Raw genomic sequence first — 27,689 nt, forward strand, 5'->3', positions numbered from 1 at the left:
GCTGACTTCCTGCCCTTTGGGCAGGGGGCTGGACTCGATGATCTCTCGAGGTCCCTTCCAGCCCTAATGTCTATGAAATCTATGAAATCTATTTTGCAGGATTGGTCTCTATAGCCATACTATTAATCAGTAGTGTAACTAGGTGTAGATGAGAGGGTCAGATATCACGGGTACCAAGTTAGGAGAAGCACCGGAATCTCCCCCATCCCTCACAGAGTCTGTGCCTTGGCTTCTGCTTTAAGAGTAACAGCTGATGTGGGGAGAATGCAGGGCAGCAGCAGCAACAGCTCATCTGGGGATTATTTATGGGTTCCTAACATGGGTAAGACTGCTGCCTCCCCCTGTCCCTGAGCTCAGAACCCATGCACCCTCCCCTGCTCTTGGAGCCATGCACCACCACCCCCCGCATGCCCCCTGCAGGGTTTGCCATGGGCATCAACTCTGCTTGTTATACCACTGCTATTAATATATCATCTGGATCTTTGGATATTTTTTAATGGTTGCAGTGATAGATTGTGGACAAAATAACATATCTATATTTAAAATATGTGTGCACATATTGTGTGTGTGAAAATAAATATTTTAACTCAAGTTTGATGGATTTAAAAGTTCATGTATCAGCTAACTGTCAGGAGATTTGGGAGTTCAGTTGATGTTTTCAGCTGCATATGTGAGAAACATCTCAGACCCTTGCCATAAGAGAATATTTTAGGGTCCAATCTTGCATGGTAGCTGATGTGGGTAGGCTCTTACATCTGTGTGGCTTCCATGAACAGATGTGCAGAGCAAAGCAACCTTCAGGCTTGATCCAAATTCTGGATCCTTTCCTTATGCTACAGAGCCCATTTCATACAAAGCAGTATGAGAGATGATGGAAGGGCAGTTCTTATTTCTTATTCCCTTGCATTCATCCATAGACTAAGACAAGGTTTAAAGCTATTCCTACATTGAGGATATCAAATTCATTTGGCCCTGTGGGCATAATGAAGGGTTCAGTGTCAGTCTGTAGGCTAGATTGGGCCCACACATTATCCCATATACTGAATCCAGTGCGCAGGGCTGGTCCAATGCAGGCAGCACATTCAGTACATGGCCTGGGTTCGACCCAGCTCCATGCAGCTTGCAATACACAGGGCCAGTCTGAGGTATGTGCTGCATGTAATGCCCATGGCAGAGTGACCCTACATACTGGATCCAACATGTGTGGCCAGTCTGTGGTTCTAATCTGGACTGGCTTCAGATCCAGTGTGCAGGGCAAGTCAGGTACAGGTGCTGCATGTGGTGCACTCCCTAGACTGGCCCTGTGCTGCATGCAGCACATACTCCAGACTGACCTCATGCTCTGTATGCAGCAAACATACCAGTTCCAGATCCACACCATGTGCAGTGTGTATCAGACAGGTTCCACACGCTGCATGCAAAGTATGGGGCCAGGTCCCATGTGTGCTGCATGCAACACACAGTGTGGGTCCGAGACCCACAGGCAGCACTGCAGGCCAGATGATAGGGCTCTATGGGCTGGATCCAGTCTCCAGGCCATATCTTTGTTATGTCTGTCCTACATCAATTAGGCACAGGTAAAATGGACATAGCCCAAGTCTTAAACTAGCACAGTAGCACTATTTATAGTGTTAGATACATTACTTAACCTGAGAAAGGTCTTGGACACCTTTTGTTTGTGCAACAAATCTCACCCTTTGAAAAGTTTCTCCTGACAGTCAAGACAAGTTATTTTCCCCAGTGATGTTGCTAGGATACTAGTGATAAAACTCAGTTTAAATGCATGATGTCCCACAAGGTGCAGTTATTTGGGAGTCTGTGGGGCCCTATTTGATCCTCAAGGGCACAAAATGGAGAGAGAAACAAGGTATGAGCATGCAAACATACCAGAATTTAAACATGTGATTATGTGAGATGCCAAATGCACCCACGTGCATGCATACTCAAGCAAAACCACTGTGATAACTATCAGGTAATTAAATCTGTAAGCGGCCTCTTGTCAGCCCTGTGCCCAGGCTTCCCCAGTTCTTAAGATGGTCACATCAAGCTCTGTCTATTCCTTGACCTCCCCCAATCCCCAGCCCACCTAGGTAATGCATGCAGGGATTGTAAGGTGAGTTCTTCCTTACGCTTCTGTTCTGTGCAGGCGTGTAGTCCAAATCCCAATTAACTCCAGTGTGACTTGCCCCTCATACCTACCCATCCCATGCATTTAATTTTGGATTGGCCTGTCAACCTTGCTACTTACTTAACTGAGGTGAGGCAGCCACTTACAAAATCCTTCCCTCCTGTTAAAAGTAAGTGATAACATTGTGATGGCAGATGAGTATGGGGAATCAAGCTGGAGCTCCAGCCAGGATCAGAGCACTACAGGGCAGTACTGAGCAGGCTGATTTGATTTCCATTTCAATCTCACATGCAACGAACAATGATTTCTTGAAGCCTGCTGTGGAAAACAAAATTGAAAGTATAAACATATGCAGATGGAATTCAGAGCTGGGCAAGCTTCTGCCAATTTCTGCAACTTCTGCATGCTCAAAATATTTACTTAGGAATTCTTAATTAAATAAACCATTCAGTAGTGGTGTACTGTTTCAGATGTGTCACAATGTCACCACAAAATATGTCAGTGGTTCTTTTTTAACAAAGATTCCATTATAGAGCTTTTTATCAGACACTGTGGGGTAAGCTTTCAGTACAGCGCAGAGATTTAAGCCAAGCAGCTCCTCTTCTGTTAATGGGATTCGTGTGGCTAAATCCCTTCATTCCATGCTGAAAATAAACCCCTACCCAACAGTGACTTCAGGCTAATATCAAACAACACAGTTAGGGCTGACATCAGTAACCCCAAGTGTGCCTATTCAAAAAATCTACATTATAGTTTTCCCAGTGGCTGAGGTGAAATGCTGTGCGCTTCACTACTGTGCAGCATGGAATACAAATTAGTGTTTAGCATGAATTGAAGTGGAATTCAATTGCTGCGGGAGCATTGCAAAAGGGGCATTGCATCCAGATTTCATCCTTGATTTGCACCTGGGATCAAATGACATTTGCATCAGCAGAAAACAGAAGTTGTAAGGTTTGTTTTTTTTTAAACCACATAAAACCTTAAATTCTATTTCACTTCTAGGGCACCTAAATGCCCTGCAACTTGAGTCCTAGAAAAACCATTAAACAAAAGGTGGGTGGGATCTCCTTCTCACTGCTTTTTGTGGTTCAGTTTTAAGACTGAGAGCAAGATAGGTTACAGTAGTTTTTCAGGGACTCAGGCAGAGTGGAATAGGATCATACCTATCCATCTTGGACAGATCCTAGCCCAATGTATACTAGGTATGCACGAATGGGTCAACCATTCTTATCTGTTAACAAGTGCCTTAATAGTGTCTCCATGGATGGAGGGAGAGCAGTGGATGTGATATGCCTTGGTTTTAACAAGGTTTTGACACTGTCTCCTTTGACATTCTCATTAACAAGGTAAGGAAATGCAGACTAGATGAAAGTACTGTACATAGATTCATAACACTGAGTTGTATTAACAGGAGCATCACTTGCAAAACAAAGAAAGTGATTCTTCTGCTCTAATCCACACCAGTGAGGTCTCACCTGGAGTACTGTGCCATGTTTGGGCCTCAGACTTCAAGAAGGATGTGGTCAAATTGGAAAGAGTTCCATGCAGAGCAGCAAAAATGATTAGGGGCTTGGGAAGCAAGACTTATTAGGAAAGACTGAAAGAACTAGTGCTATTTAGTCTGGAGACATTTGTCAGAACCAAGCTCCCAGAATTTTGGGGGGATTCCTAGATGACAAGGAATGAGGACTTAAATCAGGCTTTGTATTTCAATGCTTGGGAACTCCTTTAAGTTTTGGTGTTTTATTACTATTTTAACATACTGCTAACATTGAAGTTCTACTCTCAACAGTGATATTTTTCACCAAAGATAGTATGTATGCTGTTTCATCGTCTTTGTTGGAAGTACTGAATTTATATTATACAGATACATTTTTTTCTACTTTTGCCTTGATAGTTCAAAGGCCTAAATGTTTGAACCCTTATTGATGTAACTAACTTTATGCATGTGAAGAGTTCCTTTGAAGTCCATGGATGCATACAGGTGAGTGCACATGTGCCTCCTGCAGCATCTCAAACCCTTTTGAGATGCTGCAAGAGGCATGTGCAGGAACAAACAATGTTCCCTGCACTGCAGATTTGCAGCATGGGAGCAAAATCAGACCCCTGGATACCCAGGGGTAAAAAAAAAAAACCACAAAGGAAAAAAGCTGGAGGAACCAGAGGCTGGGTCCTCCAAATAGACACTCTGGTAGCCAGCCAGAGCATCTCTATGGTTGGCCCTTGCCCTGGTGCTGAAGCACGCTGCTTCTCTGTGTGGGGCAGGTAGCGATGCAAGCTGCAGGGACCTGGACCTGGACCTGGGCCCAGGCTCCTGCCGCTAAGTAGGGGGTAAGGGGGCTGGAGGAGGTGGAAGGGGACCATGAGGAGATCCCTGACAGCCCTGCCTATTCCCTCAGCACCCTGATAGCTGCCCAGCCCAGCCCCATTCCCCACCTGGCCCTCAAGCCCCACTGATCACTGCCCTACCTGGCCACATCCCTTGCCTGCCCCCCAAACTCCCCTGAAGTGGGCCCTGCAGGGGGGGTAATAGACCCTGCAGGGGCCATGTGGCCCCTGTTGGGAGCTGTAACCCCTGTTGGGGAGCTGTAGCCCCCATGGGGTGCTGTGGCTTCTGTTGTGGGGGCTGTGGTCCCTGTGGGGGGCCTGTAGCCCTGTGCGGGGCAGTCTTTGAGCTATGCAGGGGGGCTGTGCCCTGTGGGGGGGCAGGGGACCCTCCTCTCTTGAGCAGCCCCCCTGCACAGTCCCTCCATAATCCACCCACACCTACCCACATACCCCACGGCCCCCCACAGCCACCCACATCCTCCCACCCCCTTCCTTCTGCAAACGCCACATCCCCCCAGCACACACCCTGCATGCCCAGCTGCCAGACAGGATGAGAACTGCTGGCAGGAGCTGTGGCTGCAGGGGCAGATGTCCCCACATCCTGGCTAGTGAAGGGTTTGCAGGGAGCTCTAACTGCTCTATGGTAAGAAAACCAAAGGCAAACAGAAAAACATATAGGTATTTAGAATTCATTTTATTATGATGATAAAGACACTGATAGGCTTCCAAATTGCTTTAACACTGTAGATATATCAATAAAACATTGTCCAACTGATGGCTGTCTCTCTGCCTCTCACTCTCTCTCTATATAGTGGTCTTTTGTTTTAATTGTGGAGGAACATGGATTTGGGGGTATTTTACAGAGTAACTTTGGGATTTTTTTATCAGGGATTTTTCAGCTTTCCAAGAGGGAACACCAGAATTCCTGCTAGGGAAGCAAGCGGCAAGACCCAGGCAGAGTAGCCTGCTTAGACCTGGCACCTTGGACCCAGCTGGAAGTGGCTGACCTCCTGGCCATTTGGGGCCAGGAGGACATGCTCAGGCAGTTCAAAGCAGGCCACCACACTGGTAACATCTTCCAGGTGATGGCTGCTCAGATGGCTTGGCTGGGGGCACATGTGGCAGTAGTGCCAACCCTGCAGCCACCCTGCAGTCACAGCACACTGGCAGCTGTCCCAGAGAAGCAGATGCCTCTACTGGCTGTGCAGTCCCCATCTGGGTCTGGCAGGTGCACAGCAGGTCACAGCTAGGAAGTAGCCTCCACTGCCTGACTGCTGCAGTGGGTAAAGTGTTCAGGGAACACTCAAGGCTGCTTCAGCAGTCCAGCTGGCACAAGGGGTAGTGTCCCCAGGTACCAATTGGCTGGGGCCCAGAAGCTCCTGAGAGTGAGTAGCCCTGAGCTACTTGACAGGGCAGCTTTTTGTACTGATAGGGCCAGGACAGGGTATCTTTTAATACAACTGGGGACAGCACAGGTTCTGGCCCCAGGCTGTAGCTCCGTCTGGCTGCAGATCCAGGAGGAGTGAGGCAGGGTTATTCTGCCCTAAGTGGCACAATTGGCCTCACATCAAAGTGTATGTCTGGGCACATGTACTGAGGCAAAAAGCCCTGGCTTAAATTTGTACCGCTTCTATTTGAGCTGCTGCAAGCGCACATGCTTGCATGTGCAGACGCACCCCATGAGCCTGTTCATGGGCCCAAGTTAACTAAATGCACAAGTGTTTTCTGGTTAGTAGTCCAAAAAAGCAAACTGCAAAAGAACAGTAAATCTGCAGTAGTAAAACTTCAAAACTCCAGCAGTTGTGACTGCTTCTGGGAGGACTAGTTAATATCTGATTTTTTTTAAAAAGCCTGTACCGTAGTGTATGAAATTTGTGTGCTATCCCATTCCCCAAGCTTTTCCTATCCTCAAAATGTCTATATCTAGGTAATTTCAGGGGGCCATGCATTTTGACTGGCTCATGAAATTCCCTTACTCCAAACTATGATTTTGCAATTCTGCACATTATTTTATAAGACATTATTCTGGAACCTACCCTAGAAGTTCTACCTTGTGGAGAAAAGACAACTTTCAGGAAGTGACAAACTTTTTGACAGAAAATTGGAATTTTGAACATTATTCACTTGCTTTCAAATGGCTAAAGCAAGCAATATTTGAAACAAAGGAAGGAAATCCTTTCCTTCTGTTATTAATATTTTGCTTATATCTGGACTAGACTGCATAGCTATGCCTGCAGATTGATTAAAATATAAACAAATGCTGAAGTTGAGGTTTCAGAATTGTGGTATGAACCCAAACCTTCCCAAATATAAGGCTATCCACATTCACTGCTTACACTGAGCTTTTAGTCATTTTTAATTGATGTTGTTGGCTTGGACTTAACTCTCCTTATACCAATATAAACATGAATTAATGCCTGATTAAAGTGAATGCTCTCTACCTCCCCTTAGCTAGCCACTATCATTAATCTCTAAAAATTACCACGTGGTTCCTCAGGTATTAAGTCAACATTTCATGCTGATAAACAATTGTATAACTCATAACTGTACACATACTGTCACACTTTAGTGTGGTTACAGCTACAGTGAACTATATTGGAAATCGCACCAAAATACAGCACTCAGGATTTTCTTGTGATAACGATCAAGGGAATGTACCCAACAAGGAAAGATTAGATGGGAGAAGATGCCAAAATGTGGTATGTGGATCTGTTTTGTTTTTGTTTGTTTTTTACTGCTGTCATAAAGGAAATAATTCTCCATTTAGTTACAGATGTAGCATTTAACCTGCCAAGGCCGAAAAGTGCCATACAGCCTATCAGAAAGCATAATAAATGCACAAACTGAGGCATGCTACAAGTAACAGCAGAAAAAAATGCTTGACAATTCATAGATTTCATAGACATTAGGGCTGGAAGGGACCCTGGAAGATCATCGAGTCAGAGACAGGAAGTCAGCTGGGGTCACAGGATCCCAGAATGATAAATGTCCAATTGACTCTTAAAGGAACCCAGAGTAGGTGCTTGCACCACCTCTGGTGGCAGTCAGAGGGGTTTGGACAGTAAAAAAGTTCTTCCTTATGTCCAGCCTGAAACGGTCTTGGAGAAGTTTGTGACCGTATGACCTTGTCATCCCATGGGGCGCTCTGGTGAACAGGCGTTCCCCCAGATAATGATGTACACCCCTTATATACTTTCAGGCAGCCACCAGGTCCTCACTGAGCCTGCGCTTTTCCAGGCTGAAGAGTCCTGTAACTGTCAGCCTCTCATCATAAGGCCTGTTTTCCTGCCCTCTGATCATGCACTTGGGTCTCCTCTAGACTCTCCCACATCCTTTTAAAATGGTTGAGCCCAAAATTGGATGCAGTACTCCAGCTGTGGCCTCATCCAGGCTGAGTACAGCAGGAGGATGACATCATGGGAGTTGCTAGAGATGCATCTATGGGGATGCAAGCCAGAGTTTTGCTTGCTTTGCTGGCTGTGACATCATATTGGTGGCTCATATTCAGCTTGTGGTCAGTCATGACCCCCAAGTCCATCTCTTCTCCCTTGTCCAGGTAATATGTCACCTAGTCATAGAAGAAGATGAGATTGGTCAGGCAAGAACAACCTGTGTTGGCTATCCCTCAAGAAGTTGCCTTCAGCCAGTTTGTCAAGAATGGTCTCTTTGATGATTTTCTCCAAAATCTTCCCGGGGATGGAGGTCAGGCTGATGGGCCTGTAGTTCCCTGGAACTACTTTCCTCCCTTTCTTGAAGATAGGCACCACATTGGCCTTCTTCCAATCCTTGGGCACTTCACCTGAGCGCCACAAGTTCTCAAAGATCTGTGCCAGTAGCTAAGCTATGATGCTTGCCAGCTCCTTAAGTACCCTGGGGTGTAAGCTGTCTGGGCCAACTGACTTGAATGTGTCCAACTTCTCAGGGTGTTCCTTCACATGGTCATCATTGATGTAGGGTAATAGTTCTCCCTCGCCCTGGCCATCTCATACCATATTGGGCAGAGCTGTTCCTTGGGGCTGGTGAAAAACTGATGCAAAATACCTGTTGAGCAGGTTGGCTTTTTTCTAGGTGTCAGTTGTCATTTGATCCATATGGTTTTGCAGGTGTCCAACATTACCCTTTCTTTTCCTCCGCCTCCCCATATATCTAAAAAAGGACATTTTATTGTCTTTGTTATGTGTAGCCAGTTGGAGTTCAGTCACAGCCTTAGCTTTCCTGGTTCACTCCCTACAGGTCTGGGAACAGTGCAGAGTACTCCTCCTTTGGGGCGGATCTAGCCTTCCATCCATTATAGGTCTGTTTTTTTAGATGGAGGAGGTCCACTAGTTCCCTGTAGAGCCAAGGGGGCTGCTGTGCCCTTTTGCTGCCTTGCATCCGAGATGGGATAGACATTGCTTGTGTTTTCAGGATCATTCCCTTGAGGAGCAACCACTCTTCCTGAACTCCCCCTCACTTCGGGTTGTGGTCCTTTAGGGCCTCTCTAACAAGCCTACTGAGGTTGTTAAAGTCAGCTTTCCTGAAGTTGAGGACTTCTACTTTGCTAACTGACTTGCCTGCTTTATGGTGGATGGTGAAGATGGTCACTGTGTCCAACATGCATTTCTGTAAAATAATTAGTTTTCCAGAACCTCAGCTTCATGATTCAGCAGTTCTATTGGCAACAAATTACAGTAACAATTTTAAAAGTAGGTTAACAACAGGTCTGAAGGAGAGGCTGGTAAATCTAGGGCAAAAAGAGTGGGAAGTCCCTTGAAGTTATAGCAATAACATAAAACAGTAATTATAGTTTGACTTTATATAGTACTTTTAATGAAGAGTATTTCAAAGCATTTTACAAACACTGAACCTTATAGGATCCTGTTGAGGCAGATTTGAATATGCTTATTTCATAAGCTGGAAAAGATTTGTCTTTGATACAATAGCAGGTCAATGGATACTGTTCTGGAGAGCATGTTCTTGCTGTAAGTCCTTGACTGTAACAAGGTAGAATTGAGGCATGTGTATAGATCAACCAATGTACATGGTCTCTCTATATATATGACTACTGAAACCAAAACTTTCAAAACCAGCCTTCAATTTTGGGTGCCCAATTTGAGACCTTGTGTCTTCTGAAAATTAGATCTGCCATGTCTCAAGTTAAGCACCCGAAAATGGACACCAGCAAGTTTACTGTCCATTTCAATAATTTTTTGGGCAGGTGACAAACTTACCATTCTCATCCAATGACATTTTAGCTGTTAGTGAAGCCAGGATTTTACTTTCAGTTAATCTAATCTACAGATTGGCTGAAATATTGAAAATTGTCTTAAAATCTGAAGGCCCAAATCCAGATGTGTTCTGGACTGGATTTTCAGAGATGCTAGGCACTTTCATGTCCCATCTATATATGTACTATATAGTGTTTGTATATGTGTAGGACTGCTTTTATTCATATAATTTAGGAAGCAGGGCCCACACCAAGATAAAACTTCCTTGAAGAGATAGATTAGCAGCTTTTCTATGGCCATTGCAAAAAATGCAATATCTCTGCTCTACTGTAGGCCCAAAGCCAGCCAGAACCAATCCAAAAAACGTAAAACACTGGCAGAAGAATGGCCATATCCAATGCATCTGAGGATATGTCAAACCAAGCCCATATCTTCTAGTATTGTTACCAAAGAGTTTTGCTCTGGCAAATGTCTTTGTAAAAACATCACCTCCTTGATCAGATGACCTCTTTCTTTTGTTTATTCAATCACATCTGTTGACTCCAGTAGAATAAAAGTAAGTTTTTACTATCATCAACCCCACAGAAATAACACAGTTGATCTGAACTCTTTTCAGACTTGTCCACCAGCAAGACAACTATGAACTAAATTCTGGTTGTGTGGCTACCTGTGGATTCCCAAAATCTCCATTTACATCAATGCAACCCAGCTACATGCAATTGGGTTTCACCTGTGTAATTTTGAAGACATCAGAGTTGCAAGGATATAGCTAAAGGCAGCATATGCCTGTATAACTTTTATTTGGTGTAATGTTGCATGAGCCAAGAGTACACCTTAATATTCAGATCCCGGGCTGGGTTTGGAGTGATGGAACTTAAACCCCAGCCTTCTACTTCTAGACTGAGCATAATAATTTGGGGCAAATAGACATGGAAACACACAATGCTATTTCTTCAGAGGCTGATTTTCCAAGTAAAGCAGCACTTGTTAGACATTAATTTTAGGTAGCTCCTGGAGCTCTTAACCCCTAGATGGTCCACACATCAATACCTGAAACTAATGTTAAGAACACTTTAGGCAGCTTAAAGTTCCACCACTCCAGGGCAGGTTTATCTTTGATTTGTGTTACCCAGCTCATGTTCCATTAATGTATAGCCAGCTCCCCACAGATGAGCCACCTAAGTCCTCCAGCATCACAGGAGGCAGTGTCCCTTCCCCAGCCCTCCTGTTCTACATGGAAAAACTTTCCACCCCTTAAACTCTACTACTCAGGTGGCATTTCTGGCACCAAGCCAACTCCCCTTCCCATCCCTGAGGGGGGACCTTCCCACCCCCAGGCATGCAAACCTGTGCAAACAGCCTGCAGTTAGCCAAGTCACAGAAGTGGGGTCTAGTCGGGGTGGAGGGGGGGACAAGATAGAGGGGTGGATCAAGTCCCTGTGAGCTGGGGCTTCCTTCTCAGGGCATGGGCAGTAGCTCTCTCGAAAGCACCTTCCCTCACCAGTCCCACCTTCCAGCCACCCTGGGAAGCAAAACCAGTACCCCTCACAACCCAATCCTAAATCCCAATTTATTAAAACATAAGACCTTAAATTTACTTACTCTTTATTTCTTTTTAAATTCTTAATTTTTTTACTTCCTTTTATTTAATCCTTCAGTGGCTGACTTACTTCATTTCACCATCCCCATCTCCTTTCCACCTTCCATTTCATTACCTCCACTCCCACTAATACTTTGCCTCTCAGCTTCAGGTTTGCACCCTGTCTAACCATCTTTCACCCCCCACCCCCATACAGCATGGACAGAAACCTATCCTTTAGTATCAGTTCACACCTGTTGGGCCCCTGCTGCTTGGCAGACCTCTAGTGGAAAGTCACAGCTGTGCAGGTGGGAAACAATAAGAAAAAGTTTTTAGCTTCAAGGTGGTTCTGCTCCAAACTTGAGCTAGCACTAGCACCAATCAACATTTGAGCAGCTCAAAGTACAATGTGTAACAAGGCCCCTTCTGCCTTATCTGAAGTGACTCTCCTTTGTGAAACCCCTGCAATCAATTTGGATCCATCATGCAGAATATAGTAGCTGAATAATTAATTTAAGTAGCTAGAAATTCACACTTGGCACTGCAAACAGCTTTCGAATAATGCTGCTAATATCAATAAGTGTAATGCTTTGGAACACTGTGTGATTGACCATTACCAATGTATGTAACATTTTTACTATCAACACTTGTATGAGATACATGGGCCAGACATAGAGATTAGCATCAAATCTTAGAATCATAGAATCATAGAAAATTAGGGTTGGGAGGGACCTCTGGAGGCCATCTAGTCCAACCCCCTGCTTAAAGCAGGACCATCCCCAGCTAGATCATCCCAGCCAAAGTTTGTCTAGCTGAGTCTTGAAAACCTCCAAGGATGAAGATTCCATAACCTCTCTGGATAACCTGGTCCAGTGTTTTACTACCTTCCTAGTGAGAAAATTCTTCCCAATATCTAACCTAAACTTCCCTTGCTGCAACTTGAGACTGTTGCTTCTTGTTCTTTCATCTGCTACCACTGTGAACAGCCTAGCTCCATCTTCTTTTGAACCTCTCTTCAGGTAGTTGAAGACTGCTATTAAATCTCCACTCAGTCTTCTCTTCTCCAAACTCAGCATCTCCTCATAAAGCATATGCCCCATCCCCCTCACCATTTTTGTTGTCCTCCACTGGACTCTCTTCAGGTGTGCACATTCTTTCCATAGTGGGGAACCCAAAACTGAACACAGTACTCCAGATATGGCTTCACTAGTGCTGAATAGAAGTGAATAGTCACTTCCCTTGACCTGCTGGCAACACACCTACCAATGCAGCCCAATATGCCATTAGCCTTCTTTGCAAAAAGGACACACTGTTGGCACACATTCAACTTATTGTCCACAATAACCCCAAGTCCTTCTCTGCAGAGCTGCCACCCAGCCAGTCAGGCCCCAGCCCATACTGGTGGATGGGATTGTTCCATCCTAAGTGCAGGACTTCGTACTTGTCCTTGTTGAACCTCATGCAATTTCATTTGGTCCAGTCCTCCAATTTGTACCTGCCACACAGGGAACTCAGCATTTCAAAGTGATCACAAAAATCTACTAAAATGCACATGCACTAGCTTCCCTGTACAATGCAGAAAACACATTTTTTCTCCTTATGAGTCTTTATTGCAACATGATCTAAACCTTCCAGTACCATCTGTCATATCATAGAGATAAAGATCCAACGCTTTATGGCAGAAAATGGTTGTGTTGCTCCACGGTGTTGAAAAGTACCTGAACCAAATATTCAGGTTTCTTCCCTTTGATCTAGATATCTAAATCCTTCTGTGATGTTAATAGATTCATGGAGTCTGTGGCCAATTACCATTATAATAACTGGCTGACCAATTGCATGACACGGACAAGAGAAACTCACCTAGTAATTTCTGCATCAAGCTTCTGTATGAGCTCTGGCATGTTTTTTAGGGAGACACCCAAATCTTGAATTAAAGACTTACAAAACAAAATCTTTACATGTTTTTGTAGAGGTGGGTCAGAACCAAACTTTGGATTAGAACACGCCACTGGCCATGCTATGCTATTAGAGGAGTTGGGATTTGAACATTTATGTTTCAAATTTTGGGAGTGCTCTGACTTGGATCTCAATTTTGTATTTCTTGTCTGTCTCTTAAAATGAAATGTGGCACAACAGGTTCTGTATTCACAATAATTCGCCATCCTCCTAAAATTCACTTTGGTAAACCATATACATAGACTATGAACAAATATAATGAACCAGCATCATAGGAAGATGTTTGAAATGCAGTACTTCCATTCTACAGGAAATTCCAATGCATTTCATTCTGTTTTGTTTATAATCTATTCTGTGTTATTGAAATAGTCATAGCAAAGCACTTTGATGCTTTTGGAACCTAGTGTTTCAATACTTTTTTATTTATATTTCAACAAAATCAATACACATCCATGCATTGTTTTGATTTAATAGAATCACCATTTTCCAGGAAAACATAAAAAAGCCATCATGCTGAATGAGTGCATAAGACGGTGCAGAAAATGTCACAGAATTAAGCTGCCTCCTCTCTTATACACGTAGGTGGAAGACTGCTTTAGTTTTTGTGTGCTTGTACCACACCACATCTTCCTGTTTGGGAAGTTGCACCTACTTTGTTGAGATAGCTGTCATTCTGAAAAGGTAGATTCCTGTCTTGTTGCTCTTAGGCTAGAAACAGAGGTCCTATTTGGAGAGTGTTCCAATGTGCTGCAATATGTCATGGCACAGCCCGTCTACTTCACTGATGTCGACAGATGTCACCGGGGCTGTCATCCTGCAGGGTCATTGCTCTGCCCCTGTTGGGACATTAGGGGCCTGATCATGCAGGAAAAGGGCTCCAGGTGCCATGCCCCAACTTGGGTGTGTATCTACAAGTGGTGGAAACCCCCTTTATAGATATACCCCCCCTGTTGGGACGTGAGCCAGTCCACCAACCCAGCAAGACAGATGTAACAGGGCCCAGTGCCTTTTTCATTGCTGTGCCTTGTGTCAAGGCATGGGATACAAGTGAAACAGGGGACTCTGAGTTCCCCTCCACTCACTTGAATCCCCTGCAGAGGGATTTCCCTGGTGTACACAGTCTGCAAGCATGGTGAAACTTTTTTAGAGTTCCCCCCTCTGCACTTGCAGATATACACTGGGGGAATCCCTCCGCAACCCAACAGGGGCAGGGTGGAATATCTGCAAGTTGGGGGTTTCCAACTTGCATATGTGGATTTTGTTTTGAGGTAAGGTACCTGAGGCCCTTTCCCCACAGGATCAGGCCCTTGAAGCTGGGGGAGTTTCTGCCTAGGTCTGCTGGCGAGTGGGGGCAGCCACAGTCTGCTCACACTTTTCTACCACAATGTTAACAGGCTTCAGCCACATAAAAGCAGCACAAATTATTACTAGGTTTGTTGCCACCACAGAATTTAAGTACAACAAAGGGCTACGATGTATGTTCGCTTGGCTTTTATGCACCATAAACATTTTTATGGTGGCACAAAGTCAACATCTGTTTTCAGCTTCAGTCCAGTGCCTAGAAGAAATTTCACTGGGAGTCCTGGATACACCAATGTAAGAGAGGGGGTGCAAGAGAGCAACTTTCCTGAAACATGAACTCACAGAGGAAGAAACCATAATGTTTTTTCCAAAACTCCAAACTTCATGTGTTGGGGTAGAACAGTGGATCTGGCTATCATAGTAGGTTAGAGGGTTTTTCAGGTGGGATGAAGTTTAAACTAGGCATAATGCCAGCAGGCACAACTTAGAAGTCAGTATACCTCATGCCTTTCTACAGTGTAGCTCTGCAGTTAGGCAGCATAATTTAATCTGAAAGGTTTCCAGGACAACAAGTTTAACATTTCTAGCTATCAATTTTAGAAATGGAAAAATCTCCCCCAAAAGTGTCTAAGTTATTTGGGAACTTAAGTTCAATTTACAAAAGTGATTTATTCAATTAAGAGCCTAAGACTTAATGGGAAACTTTTAAAATGGCCCTTAAGCTCCAAAATCACTTACAGCAATATTGAAACCTATTCTTTAAAATGCTATTTATAAAATAAAACTTCTGAAAAATAAGGTGGTATATGAATCTGAAAATTGATGCGTGTGATCTTCATAATGAATTGTAACTCTAGATGTATACTTCTGAACATATATTGAAGAATGAGAATTATAAATGTTTTCAGTAAGAATGCCTCATGTTAATCATCCCTCACATGTGTTCCAAGGCTTTTGCTAGGTCTAAAAATATTATTATTCTTATAAATTTCCATTAGTCACTCATTATTTCAAGTGTGGGCAAAAATATTGGTAGAAAAAAATATTTTCTAAAGTGGTCTAAATAGTTTGAAAATTGTGATGAGTGAACTGGCTTTGGCAATGTAAATACCTATAGCTTGAAACTAAGCACATTTCTAAATGAATCTGAATGAATCACACCTCCTCAGTTCCTGGTTTGATCTGGTATGGGAAACAGAAGTGCCAAATGCCCATGAGAGAGGCTATTCATGTGGTATTCTGGTCCAGATTTAACTAAGCATTACTGGAAATCCTGCAAGATTTCCAACCCCAATTGCCAGACCAATGAGGTTGGGAAAAGTCTTTATAATTATAGGAACCAAATTTCCAAACCTTTGGCTGTTCATCCATTGCCTTTTCTGCCATTCTGTAATGTAGAACAAATAGAATGAATGGTCTCAGTTGGTTTCTAATGCCTCTTTCTGTCTTTCTTTAGAGCTCTGTCATCTGTGGTGGCTTTAGGAGCAAATATCATCTGCAACAAAATTCCAGGCTTGGCCCCTCGGCAACGAGCGATCTGCCAGAGCCGCCCTGATGCCATCATAGTGATTGGAGAAGGGGCACAGATGGGAATCAATGAATGCCAGTATCAGTTTCGGTATGGCAGATGGAACTGCTCAGCACTGGGAGAAAAAACAGTCTTTGGACAAGAGCTTCGAGTAGGTAAGAGATTCTCCAAAAAAATTCCAGCAATTGGGACAGTTTGCCTTTTAGCTTCCTCTTGCAGTATAGAATAGATTTATATTTATCAGGCATTTACATGCCATACAAACTAAAGAAACATGCTCTCCAGAATGCCATCAGCATTTATTTTTTCCTGCTGTTCTCTAATCTAATTTTGTAGCCAATGAAAAACATGTCCAGAGATAGCAAGGTTAAATCTTCTATTATTTGTACCATATTCTGCGTGAAAAAACACTTGAATAACTGTAAGAACAACTATGGCTTAGAGTCAATTTCATTTCTTGCAAAAGTAATGCTGTAACAAACTGGTACCAGTTAGGTCTACATCATTGCTGCTGAACTTCATGCTATGACTGTCAGAATTCCACTATAATGAGAAAAATTCAGTACCAAAACAGCCACAAGACAATCTTAATTAGCTTGTTAGTGTTATAATTCATATGACATACCGGTGATCTTTCACTACACAGTAATTATATTAATCCCTTCTATTTACAATTTACAACTTAAAGACAGCACTATAAACTGCTTACCTCCAGTGGTAGATATTGGAAAACATTCTGAAAGAAAATAACTTACGACCAATTCTTATAGGACAGTCATCAAATGATCACTTTCCACCTAATTTATGTCTGCTGTTACTTGATAAGGTTTCTACAAAGTACCTGTCTATTAGGCCAACAAGAACTGTGTCTAACAAAACTCTAAAAATTGTACCACCAACAACTTCCTTTGAGGAACAGTGGGCACATCTACATGAAACGCTAACTACACAGTAGACTAACAATACCGCATAGTAGCACATCACAGCACAAACAGTGCTAATATGCTACCGTGCAGTATTATTAGGCTACTGCACAGTAGTGTCACTAAAAAGGTGTGCATCAGTGCTTCTACACAATAACACTGGTTACTGCACATTAATTTAGTACTTGATTACACAAGTACTAAATTTAATGCACAGTAACTATGGCACATTCATGAATATGTAGACATGCCCAGTATTATGTTCATATTTGGTCGATTCTGCTCCTATGCTTAATTTCAATGGTAGAGGTGAGTTACATGGGCTAATTAGAGTCAGACCTGACCTGCCACATGCAAGGAATGATTTCTGTGGAAGAGAAAAAAAGTGAATGCACTGCCCATATGAGGAGTAAAGGGGTCATGCAGTACTTGGGCGTTCTCTAAATAGTCTATGAATAAGATTTTTTATCTGATGCTAGCTGGAAGCCAATGTCGGGAAGCTGAGGTGTGAATTAGACAAACCCTGATTTTAATATTGTTGGTGGATGTCTTATAGACACAATGGGCTGATGCCTAAACTGATGTAAATCAGTACAATTCCACCAATATCAGTGAAGGTGCCTTTTACCAGCTGAGGATCTAGCTTAGCCTGCTTTGGCTCTTCTACTCTGCACCAAAATACAAAGCTGCTGAGGAAAACTAAAAGGAAGCATCTAGGGGAAAATTTACAGAACATTTTGGAACCTCAAAAAAGATTTGGTTTTGGATGAAGGATGGTAAGAGGTCAGGAGCTGTTCTTTTGAGAACTTATTAATCTTTTCCAAATATCTTACCATTCAGGCAGTATTTCCTTCTACGTTTGTATTCAGATATTTCTTAATTCATCTAGAGAAATAATTTCTTTCTTAGTTCCCATTACTACTATAAGAATTTTTCTGGGAAACGGAAATAAGGAAAGATGAATAAGTCCTCAAGAGAAAAAAGATGTGTTATAATTTTATGGGCTATAGAAACACAGCTTTGATTCTATTATTGGCATACAAAAAGGAGGAACCACAGGGGAAAGCAGTTTGCATTGTTTCAACTGCTGTACACAGGGAATAATTTAAAGTTTGAGTTTTACCCATGCCAACAATTGAATCAGAACTGATATAAAGACACCTACCAAACTTCCTTCCTGCTACCTTGAAGAAAAAAGGACTCTCCCCTCTCAAAATGAATGAGAGATTGGGGAGACACTGGCATCAGTGTTATCTGGAGTGTCAGTGAGCGAGGACCACCTGCAGGTGCCCCCAGCGATGACACCAGCAGTGGGGGGTGGTTAGTGGTAAGCAGGTACCGCCCACAGCCCCTGCCAGCCACATCAGCAGCAGGGCAGGGGAGTGGGCAGCAACCGCCCATAGAAGCCAGTGGTGGCTTCAGCAGTGGCCAGTCTCAGGGCAGATACATGCAGCCAATCTCAGGGGGGATTTTTTAAGGTTCAGAAGAAATATGATGCTGTCTCATTGACCTGTAGACTAGGTACAGAAGTTATACGTAAACTGGTTTAAGGGATCAGAAACTGGTTTAAACCTGTAACAGAATAGAAGTTCAGTGCACATAAACCAGTTTCAAAATAGCTGAAACTGGTTTAAGATAAAACCTGGTTGAATGTAGTATCAGACTTAACTGATTTAGGTCAAACTGGTTTATGAATCTTCTGTCTCAGACCCCTTCCTGTTTCAAGTTAAATCAAGGTCCCCCAGAATCCCAGCATTTTGCAGTCCTGGGCTGGGCTGTGCTGTCCACTTCAGAGAGCAGGGCTGGTCCCTCCCCTGTGCTGCCTATACATGAGCAGGGGGCAGCCCCAAAGTGTTATAATTCCACCATGTCTGAAAAGACTCAATTAATTGACTCTGCTGGAGCATTGCAATTACCGTGCTCCAGCAGCCTCCTGCATCTCATGTATCAGCATCTCCACACTTCAGAAGTGCAGTGGGGACACTTTATCACTGCCTCACTGGCTAGCTCACTGGCACCCCCAGGCAAATCCCTGCTGGGGTCTGGGGTCAGGGAGGGGGGTTAAACTTCCCTTCCCCTGAGTACTTCCCTGCTTACTTAGTGCTGGCTGTGATTATGAACAACAAATCCCAGAGGCACCTAGAAGCAGGAGGAGGAAGTGATGAACAAGCCTGCAGAGTCCTGCTACTGTGATTGTGAACAGAAAATCTCAGAGACCTATGGGGCAGCAGGAAGAGGAAGTGAACACATAGCCCATGCTGGCTGTGTCAGAGAGCTATACTCTAGCACCCTCTGGTTTCTGGCTTGAGCCACTGCAGGCATGTGGCTGCATTTCCTGAATCAAAAAGGGAATGTCTGCTCATTTGCTTATTGGTTCAATCTTTGCAACTTAGACTAACCTGAAAAGAGTGAATCAATTTAGCCTTGGACTGTTTGACTGCCTATTGTCCAGTGATGAATCATGATAAACTAAAGGTAACAAACAAAGCCCTGTGCGGTTCCACACTTGAATTGCTTCTGTTTTGACCACCATAATATTTATTATTCCTGCTCATGTGCAGCTAGCCAGCAAGCAGGAATCTGGCAAAATCTAGGTGCCTAAGTAGACATAACCGACAGCAAGTCTTTCTGAGCATATTTAAGGTAGCTGACTAATGGGATTAAACTTTGTAAGGACTTATCAGAAATAAAACCAAAGTGGCAGGCTGACATGTATTTACGTCATTATAGTTTTGAACCAGGACAGCATCAGACCAAAAAAAAGAAAAAAAAAACAGTACAAAGCATTCTCTTAAAACATGCATAAGGAAAAAGAAATATGTGAGAAGTTGTAATGCTTTCCATCTTCTTGTCCAGTAAGAAGCTGTAGGGTTCATACTTCTCTGATGTTTAATTTGGCATGTATTTGCCCAATTCTTTTGTTTTAAGTGAGTCAGGGTGACGTGATTAAGTCTTGGCAATCTGTTTAATCCTTCTTTAGAACTTAAAAAGTGGAGCATGGATATGTGAATTTTTGGGGGACTTGAATTAGGATATCAATGTTAAGAGTGCCACACAGGGGAAGACCTAAGGCATTTACAAGCCCAGGTGATGAAGTCCCAAGGTTTCTCAACTTGCTCTTCGGACATCTGCTCTGGGTAACCTGAGGCAAGTAGCGAGATGTTGGTTTGTACACATTTCCTGGAAATGAACGTGTGCCAAGTATGCTAGATGCTATGCTTGAAGGAATTTGGGTGTGCTTTTGCTTTTTGGTCTTGATCCACCAAAGTATTTGAGTAACAACTTAATATTATGCATATGAGCATCTTCAACTTCCATAGGATGACACAATTTAAAATATATATATATATGTGCTTAAGTGTTTTGGTGGACTGGGATGTCTGTCTTTAGTGTGTACTGGCATGTTCCTAGGAGCTGGACACCTTCACATAACCCTGGCACATGGTGCTACCCACGTGCCACATCCAAGTGTTGGAATCCTGGAGTGCTCAGTAGCGTAAGCCTCACTTGGCTCTCCTAGGAGCTGAAATGGGGCTTTGTGGCAGGGAGGGCCCCTTTTACACTTACAAATACTTTGCAACAAACAATATAATTATTTACAAATATTTAATTATGTACAATTTAATTACATACAGAACAAGATATAACTAAAGTGGATACAAATTACAAATTGCTACCAAAATAACTCTATATACAGGACACAAAAGGAGCACTGGTGGTACGGAGATAGTTACTTGGGTGCCTACAGAGTTCACAAACTGATAACCTCTCAGGTGTGGTATAGGTTAAAGGAGAAGTGTAAACAGCAATTAAATGTTGAAGCACTAATAAATAAATTGCTTAATATTTAGAACTTGAGCTACTGAATACTTATTTACAACTACTACTACTGACTTTTATGCACACTGAATTTACACACAATCCCCAGCTTTTCCCACTGTATCATGGCAGGTCTTTCATGGCTGAGGTCCTCCTAAATCGGCCCAGGCATCACCTCATTGCTGGCAACTGCTCCCACATCTGGGTCCCTGCAACACACAATGTATGTAGCCCATGGCCCCTGCACAGTGAGTCATGCAACTCGGGCTGCAGGCTAAAGCAGATACACTTCTCTCACAGGTGAACACATGAGCGCACTGGGTTGGGCTCCTGCAGCCCATGCCCTCCCTTCAGGTAACACACATACCACCGACTCCGGGGCTAGTTCCCTGAGTCTTGCCTCCCCTTGTCTGTGCAATGGGGATGTGCTGGGTTGGGCTTCTGCAGCTGTGCACCCCTCCTTTAAATTACACATACACATACTAACCAGGCTTGTTTCCCCACAAGGAGGAGATCAGGCTTAAGTCCTTGGGCTGTGAATGCGCCTCTGACCCATTTACATCTCACCGCAGCTCCAGCAGGTTCTGGGGGGGCGAGTCACTGTGGCCTGGCCTGCATAGACTTCTCCCTGCAGTGCGTCCCTTCTCTTCCTGAGTGGGGAAAAACTCCCCACATTTAAAGAAAGCCTCCCAGCCAATCCTAGAGCTGGGATTTTTGTGGGCTCTCCCTAACTGTCCCTCTCTGATTTCAAACCCCTGGCTAGGGTTTTTCCATCTTTACCTCTCTCAAGATGTCCCTGTGTGGGCCAGCTTCATTTTGCCTTGAGTACAGGGTCCCTGTTGGGATAAATTTCCTTTGCCCTAGTACAGTGTCTCTGAAGAGACAGGCCTTGTTGTGGGACACCCTCTGGTCAAGTAAGCAACCCTTCAATGTTAGTTACATCCACATGCACTTTTTTGAGCTTGACCAATAACATGTTGTGCAGACTGATAAGCATCCTCTTCTCTCTGGCTGGGTTAGGTGTTCATTTAACTGCTTGAGAATTTCCAGATGAGCATGAACAAATGCCAATGAAGTGTCATAAAGCATAAGGAAATTGTAAAAATATTTTAACTATGAATTATATTTTCATTTTCACTGGAAAACTTCTTAAATTGGATTAATAACCATTTTGCTTAAGGAAGAACTTCCAGTATGGCTAGGGAAGCAATCCTCTGTTGTAAGGCAGAATGGTGTTTCTCAGCACTGGCCTTCAGAGTACAGGTGTAGGTCCTTAGTCCCTGACATGTTACCTCATGCTTTATGGCCCCATCACTGTGGGTTGTGGGATGAGGGAACCCGGGCTGGAGCACAGGCTTCTACTACTGAGAAGCAGAGAGCAAGGACAGCTGTCTGAAGAGCATAATTATTTGATCCCCAGGTAGTTCCACTTAGCTTGTCAAGTAGATTGCTGCATGTCTGGATTTTGACAGCCAATTTCATCAGATGATAACAATAAACCAAAGACCTATCAAGAGAAATTCCATGATAGACTGGGTGTGGACTGTATACCAACAGGTGCTTGTTAAGTGAGACAGTCAGTTCCCAAGGCACAGAGGCACTAGGGAGGATGAAGAAACACAAAACTTGTGCTGAAATCTCCAGCTGCAAGTACCAGCTACAGTAGTAATTGCCAGATCAGAATTCAATGCGTTCTCAAGGTCAGAAAAAGCCTGAGATTGAGTGCCCATGCAGAGGTCAACAGCAGATTAATAAAGAGTTTCAGGCAGATCACTGATGTGCAAATTAAAATGACTTAACTTTAACATAGGGGCTATTGAGTTGTGGTTTCAAGGAGACTCTTGAGTTGAGGTTTCCAGCAACTGGTCAAGCTGTTTATGTAGACTCTAAACAGTGGTTGTGCAAAGAGCTCCAGAATGTGAACAAACTAACCAAGTGTCATTCTAGGCCAGTGGTACTTAACCTTTTTTTCCCCAGTGGGCTGGACAGGCTGTGTCCAATCCCAATGTGGGCCACATCTGGCTGGTGGACCCAATCCAATGCTGGGGTGGGAATGGCAGGGCCTCATCCAGCCACACAGGGGGGGCAGGGGACAGCTGGGCCCTGGTCCAGCTGCACAGGGATAGGGGGCTTGCCTGAGTCCTGCCAGTCCGTTTCCAGCCCAGGGAGGAGACATGACCCAGCCCTGTTGTGGTGCGGGGAAAGGAGGCATGGACTGGCTCTGAACCATCTGCACAGAGGGAAGGGGGCATGGCCCAGCCCCACTCTGGCTGTGCGGTGAGAGGAGGGGTAGGTGGGTTGTGGCCTGGCTTCCCCATGTTACATAAGTAGATGTCAGATTAAAGTTGTCAACTTTTCTATGAGCTATTTGGTCCATAGGAGAACATGGTTACAAATAAAATTCAGTTCACTTTATGATTAGAAGCCTGTCCATTTTGCCGAGATCTACATATTTAATTTACATATTTAAATCTAATGTACATATTTACATTTTACATGAGGAAGAGGTGTTGCAAGGATTGGATCAGATTGGGGCACCACGGCTGTGGGCAGCAGGGGACCCTGCAGGGGAGGGGGCTGGGCAGGTGGTGGCATGGAGGGACCCAGCTGGGGCTGCCTGGAAAGGACTCTGCTGCTTTCCCTAGGAGCAAGCAAGGGAGCCACTTCCATGCCCTCTGCCCCAGGCATTTCCTTGCCCGCATTCCCCTGTTCCCAGTTGCAGGTGGGGCTGGGGGTCCTGGTACCTGCTGTGCAGCCAGGACCTTGCCAGATGTGGCCATGGTGGTGGGAGCAGGATGGGGTGCATGGAGTCACCTACCTCCCTCCTGGGGCTGCTCCGCTGTGTCATGACCTGGCAGCCAACCCTTTGCTGCCCTGTACCAGACCACGGCTTAGTGGTTGGAAACCTCTGATTTAGGGCAACACATTCTTGTATGGCATGGTTCTTTACCTGGTGTAATAAAGCAATGAGGAAGGTCTTCCTCACGAAGGATTCTCATGTAAAACCAGGTAAGTTATTTTCAGTCATGAGGACTGAGATATTTAAGAAATTCTGACAGTGCAGTAGCAGTTTTCATAATCTTTAGCACTTTATCAGATTCACTCATTGGCTTCAGGGCAGTTTCAGCTAGACTTTTTTTTAAATGATATGTTGCAGTTTGACAGGTTCCTGGTGCTTTGTGCTATTGTCCAAGGGACCTTGCAACTTTAAGTTATTAAACTGCAGCTGGTTTGGGTGTGACTGAAAATCAGCTCTGACTTAGAAACTTCTGTGTCTCCAAGCAGGTGAATATAATTCCAACTTCTTTGGCTTGGTCTTGTAAAGTCTAGATTGGATGCTACTTCTTCCTTCTCCTTTCACAACTTGCATCTGACATCTCCAGCCTGTGTGCTTTTGCCTTCCACACCTCATCCTATGAAAGCTGATGCCCCAATCTCTCCCCACATCTTATGTTACTTCCTTCTCATGCAAATCAATACATGAATGAATCAGCTAATTATATATTGATTACTGTCTTTAAAACCAGGAAGACCTATTTATTTAATGCCTGTCACCTGATGATAGGTATCCAGCAGACCTATATTAAGTATAAAGGTTAACATACTCTGGCTCTTGTCAGATGAAAGAGAAACCCAGAACTAATGGGTGGTCCTAACTTTTTCAGTGGCACATGGGAAAAGGGCAGTTTTTCCTGTAACTAGGTCTAAACCACTGGAGAAAGAGGCAGTTTTCCCTGTAACTAGGTCTAAACCACTGGTTCCAAACTATAGTTAATGGATCACCATGAATCCATGATGACATTATGGCAACTAGTCCCTAGCTGGTGCCTTGTACCATCTCTCCCTAACATCCATTCTCCTCTCCCCCTCCCCCCTATTTTTCAATGAGAGGTTTGATAAGGAGTCCAAGGTTTGATAATTGTCCAAGTTGACAGAGGTCCAATGGTCCAAAAAGTTTGGGAAACACTAGTGTATATTATACAAGATTGTATTCATCATTAATAAAGGAAGCAAATCACCACCTAAGAACAAATAATTAGCCACAGCAGCTTCTACAGCATGGAGTCAGAATGAATGGCAATATGATTTACTATTGTCCTGTCAAAGAAGATTATCCAAGCTAATACTTTGTGTATTTGGCTGTTCCCTCTGAAACTATGTGTATTCTGGGGCTTATAACAGACTTCTCTTATCAGTGCTAAACCCAGGGCAAAAATGAGGCATGGAAGATGAAAGTGTCTGGAGAGGGTGTAGCTGACAAGACATCAAAATTAATCTGCAGATGACCCCTCGGCTAGGACCTTTCACAAGGAAAATGATTGGCTTTAAAATTGTTCATCTTAATGTATTTCCCATCTTGGAATATATTTTGAGGAAAACCTTTGAGATTTGAGGTGGTGGAAAGTAATTCAAATTATTGAGACAGCCACCTGACAGTTGTAAAGAATCAGCAAATTACAGGGCAAGAAACAAGGGAGTTTTGAAGGCTTTTGAGATCCATGACCTTTTGTGTGCATTTGTGAATTTCTGACATGTTGAAAGGATGCCTCTGAGGTGACATCAAGCTTTTCTGCAGCAAGGAGTTTATGAGAAAAATAACATCTGTAGAATCTCCCCACCTCCCTGCATTCACCCCTCCTTGGCTTCACCTTAAAAAAAAAACTTTAACCCTGTTAAGGACTACAGAAATCAGTACATTTATTTTATTAACTCCAAATTGCTATATGAATCAAAATTAACCACTTGGAGAGAGATGGACACAAAACAGTGCTAAACATATTATATAAAAAGATGATCACAATTACAAAATGTAGGGCAAATGGATGGGGGAAAGATACTCTTATGAATCAAAGCCTCCCCCATTCAGTAAGGCACCCACACTTTCCCTGATCTTCCTCTTGTTGCTGACATGCTTGTAGAAACCCTTCTTGTTACCCTTCATGTCCCTTGCTAGCTGCAACTCCAAGTGGACTTTGGCCTTCCTGATTTCATGCCCGCATGCCCAAGCAATACTCTTATACTCCTCCCTAGCCATTTCCACTTCTTGGAAGCTTCTTTTTTGTGTTTTAGCTCACCGAAGAGTTTCCTGCTAAGCCAAGACTGATCTTCTGTCATACTTGCTAGTCTTCCAGCACAGCAGAATGGTTTGTTCCTGCATCCTCACTAAGGTTTCTTTAAAATAGAATCAGTTCTCCTGGACTTTTTTCTGCCTCAGACTGACCTCCTAAGGCATCCTACCCATGAGTTAGTACCCTGGGTGATTTGAAGTCTGTTTTTCTGACGTCCACAGTCCTTAGTCTGCTGCTCTCCTTCCTTCCTTTCTTGATCATCTTGTGGTTGTGGCTGCTCAAGTTGCCATCCACTTTTACATCTCCCACCAATTCTTACCTGTTTGTGAGCAGCAGGTCAGGAAGCACACAGCTCCAAGTTGGCCTCTCCAGCACTTGCACCAGTAAGTTGTCCCCAAACTCTCCAAAAACTTCCTGGATTTCCTGAGCGCTGCTGTATTGTCCTCCCAGCAGATGTCAGGATTATCGAAGTCTCCCATGAGAACCAGGGCCTATGATTGGGACACTTCCATTAGCTATCTGAAGAAAGCTTCATCCACCTCATCCTCCTGGTCTGGTGGTCCATAGCAGACCCTCACCACAACATCATCCTTGTTGCTCTCCACTTTGATCCTAAGCCAGAGACTTTTAACAGGCCTAAATCCAGTTTTATATTGGAGCTTTGAGCAATCAGACATTGTTTTTTACCTAAAGAGCAGCTCCTCTTCCTCTCCCCTGCCTGCCCTTCCTGAGCAGTTTATACCCACTGATGACAGAGACTTGGTAGTATAGCTTACATGGCTGGAGCACTGTTTATTCCAATGACATCATAGTTCCATGACTATGAGGACATCCAGTTCTTCCTGTTTGTTTCCCAGGCTCTGTGCATTCATATGCAGACATCAGAGGTAATTGCCTACTTTCTCAGGAAGAATGAGAAGGCCTCGTCCGTTATCCCTTCCTGCTTGTACTTCCTAGCATTATGTGTGCGTTTTAATGTTAGAGGTAACTTGACGAACCATGAAAGAGTCCACGTAATTTTTCCTAATACAAGCATATGTCTACTTTTCTATTTTTCTTTTTGCCCCAACGCCATTTTTTCAATCTTCCTTTCTCCCCTCACTTTCATAGATTCATAAAATGTAGGCTGGAAGGGACCTCGGAAGATCATTGGGTCCAGCACCCTGCAGCAAGCAGGAAAGACAACTGGTGTCAAGTAACCCCAGCAAGGTGTGGTCTCTTGAAGATCTCCAGGGTAGGTGATCGCACCACCTCTGGAGGGAGCTTATTCCACAGTCTGGACACCCTGACTGTGAAGACGTCTTTCTTAATGTTGACCCTGAAACAGTCTTCCAGGAGTTTGTGACCACTGTTCCTGGTTTTCCCCAAGGGCGCCCTTGTGAACAGTTGTTCACCGAGTCCTTAATGTACACCCCGATGTAGTGGTAAGCTGCTACCAAGTCCCCTCTCAGCCTTCTCTTTTTCAGGCTGAAGTGTCCCTTAGCCTTGTATAGCTTACTGTGCAAGTTTATGATCACATGGGTGGCCCTTTTCTGGACTCTCTCAAGCTTTTCCACATCCTTGTTGAAGTGTGGTGCTCAGAACTGGATGCAGTACTCCAGCTGCGGTCTCACCAATGCCAAATGGAGCAGAAGAATCACTTCCTTGGTTTTGCTGGTGATGCATCAATTGATACACACCAGAGTATTATTTGCCCTGCTGGCTACAGTGTCGCACTGTCAGCTCATGTACATACTGTGGTCAGTTATTACCCTCAGGTCTCTTTCATTTGTAGTGCTGGTCAGATTGTCATTGCCAAGCCTGTAGATGTGCAGGGGATTGTTTGTCCCCAGGTGGAACCCTTTACATCT

The 27,689-nt window shown here is 43.9% G+C and overlaps 1 protein-coding gene across 1 annotated transcript in view; it reads left to right on the top strand.

Annotated features, from left to right (window-relative positions):
- The window catches only part of WNT7B (Wnt family member 7B), a 140,080-nt gene that overhangs the window by 58,329 nt on the left and 54,062 nt on the right, over window positions 1–27,689 (top strand). The window contains exon 2 of the mRNA XM_019544285.1: window positions 15,957–16,183. Coding sequence (XP_019399830.1) covers window positions 15,957–16,183 — 227 coding nt within the window. The remainder of the gene's footprint in view (window positions 1–15,956; window positions 16,184–27,689) is intronic.

Source organism: Crocodylus porosus, unplaced genomic scaffold (assembly GCF_001723895.1).
Source record: "Crocodylus porosus isolate Cpor-Errol unplaced genomic scaffold, CroPor_comp1, whole genome shotgun sequence".
In the NCBI taxonomy this organism is placed as follows: Eukaryota; Metazoa; Chordata; order Crocodylia; family Crocodylidae; genus Crocodylus; species Crocodylus porosus.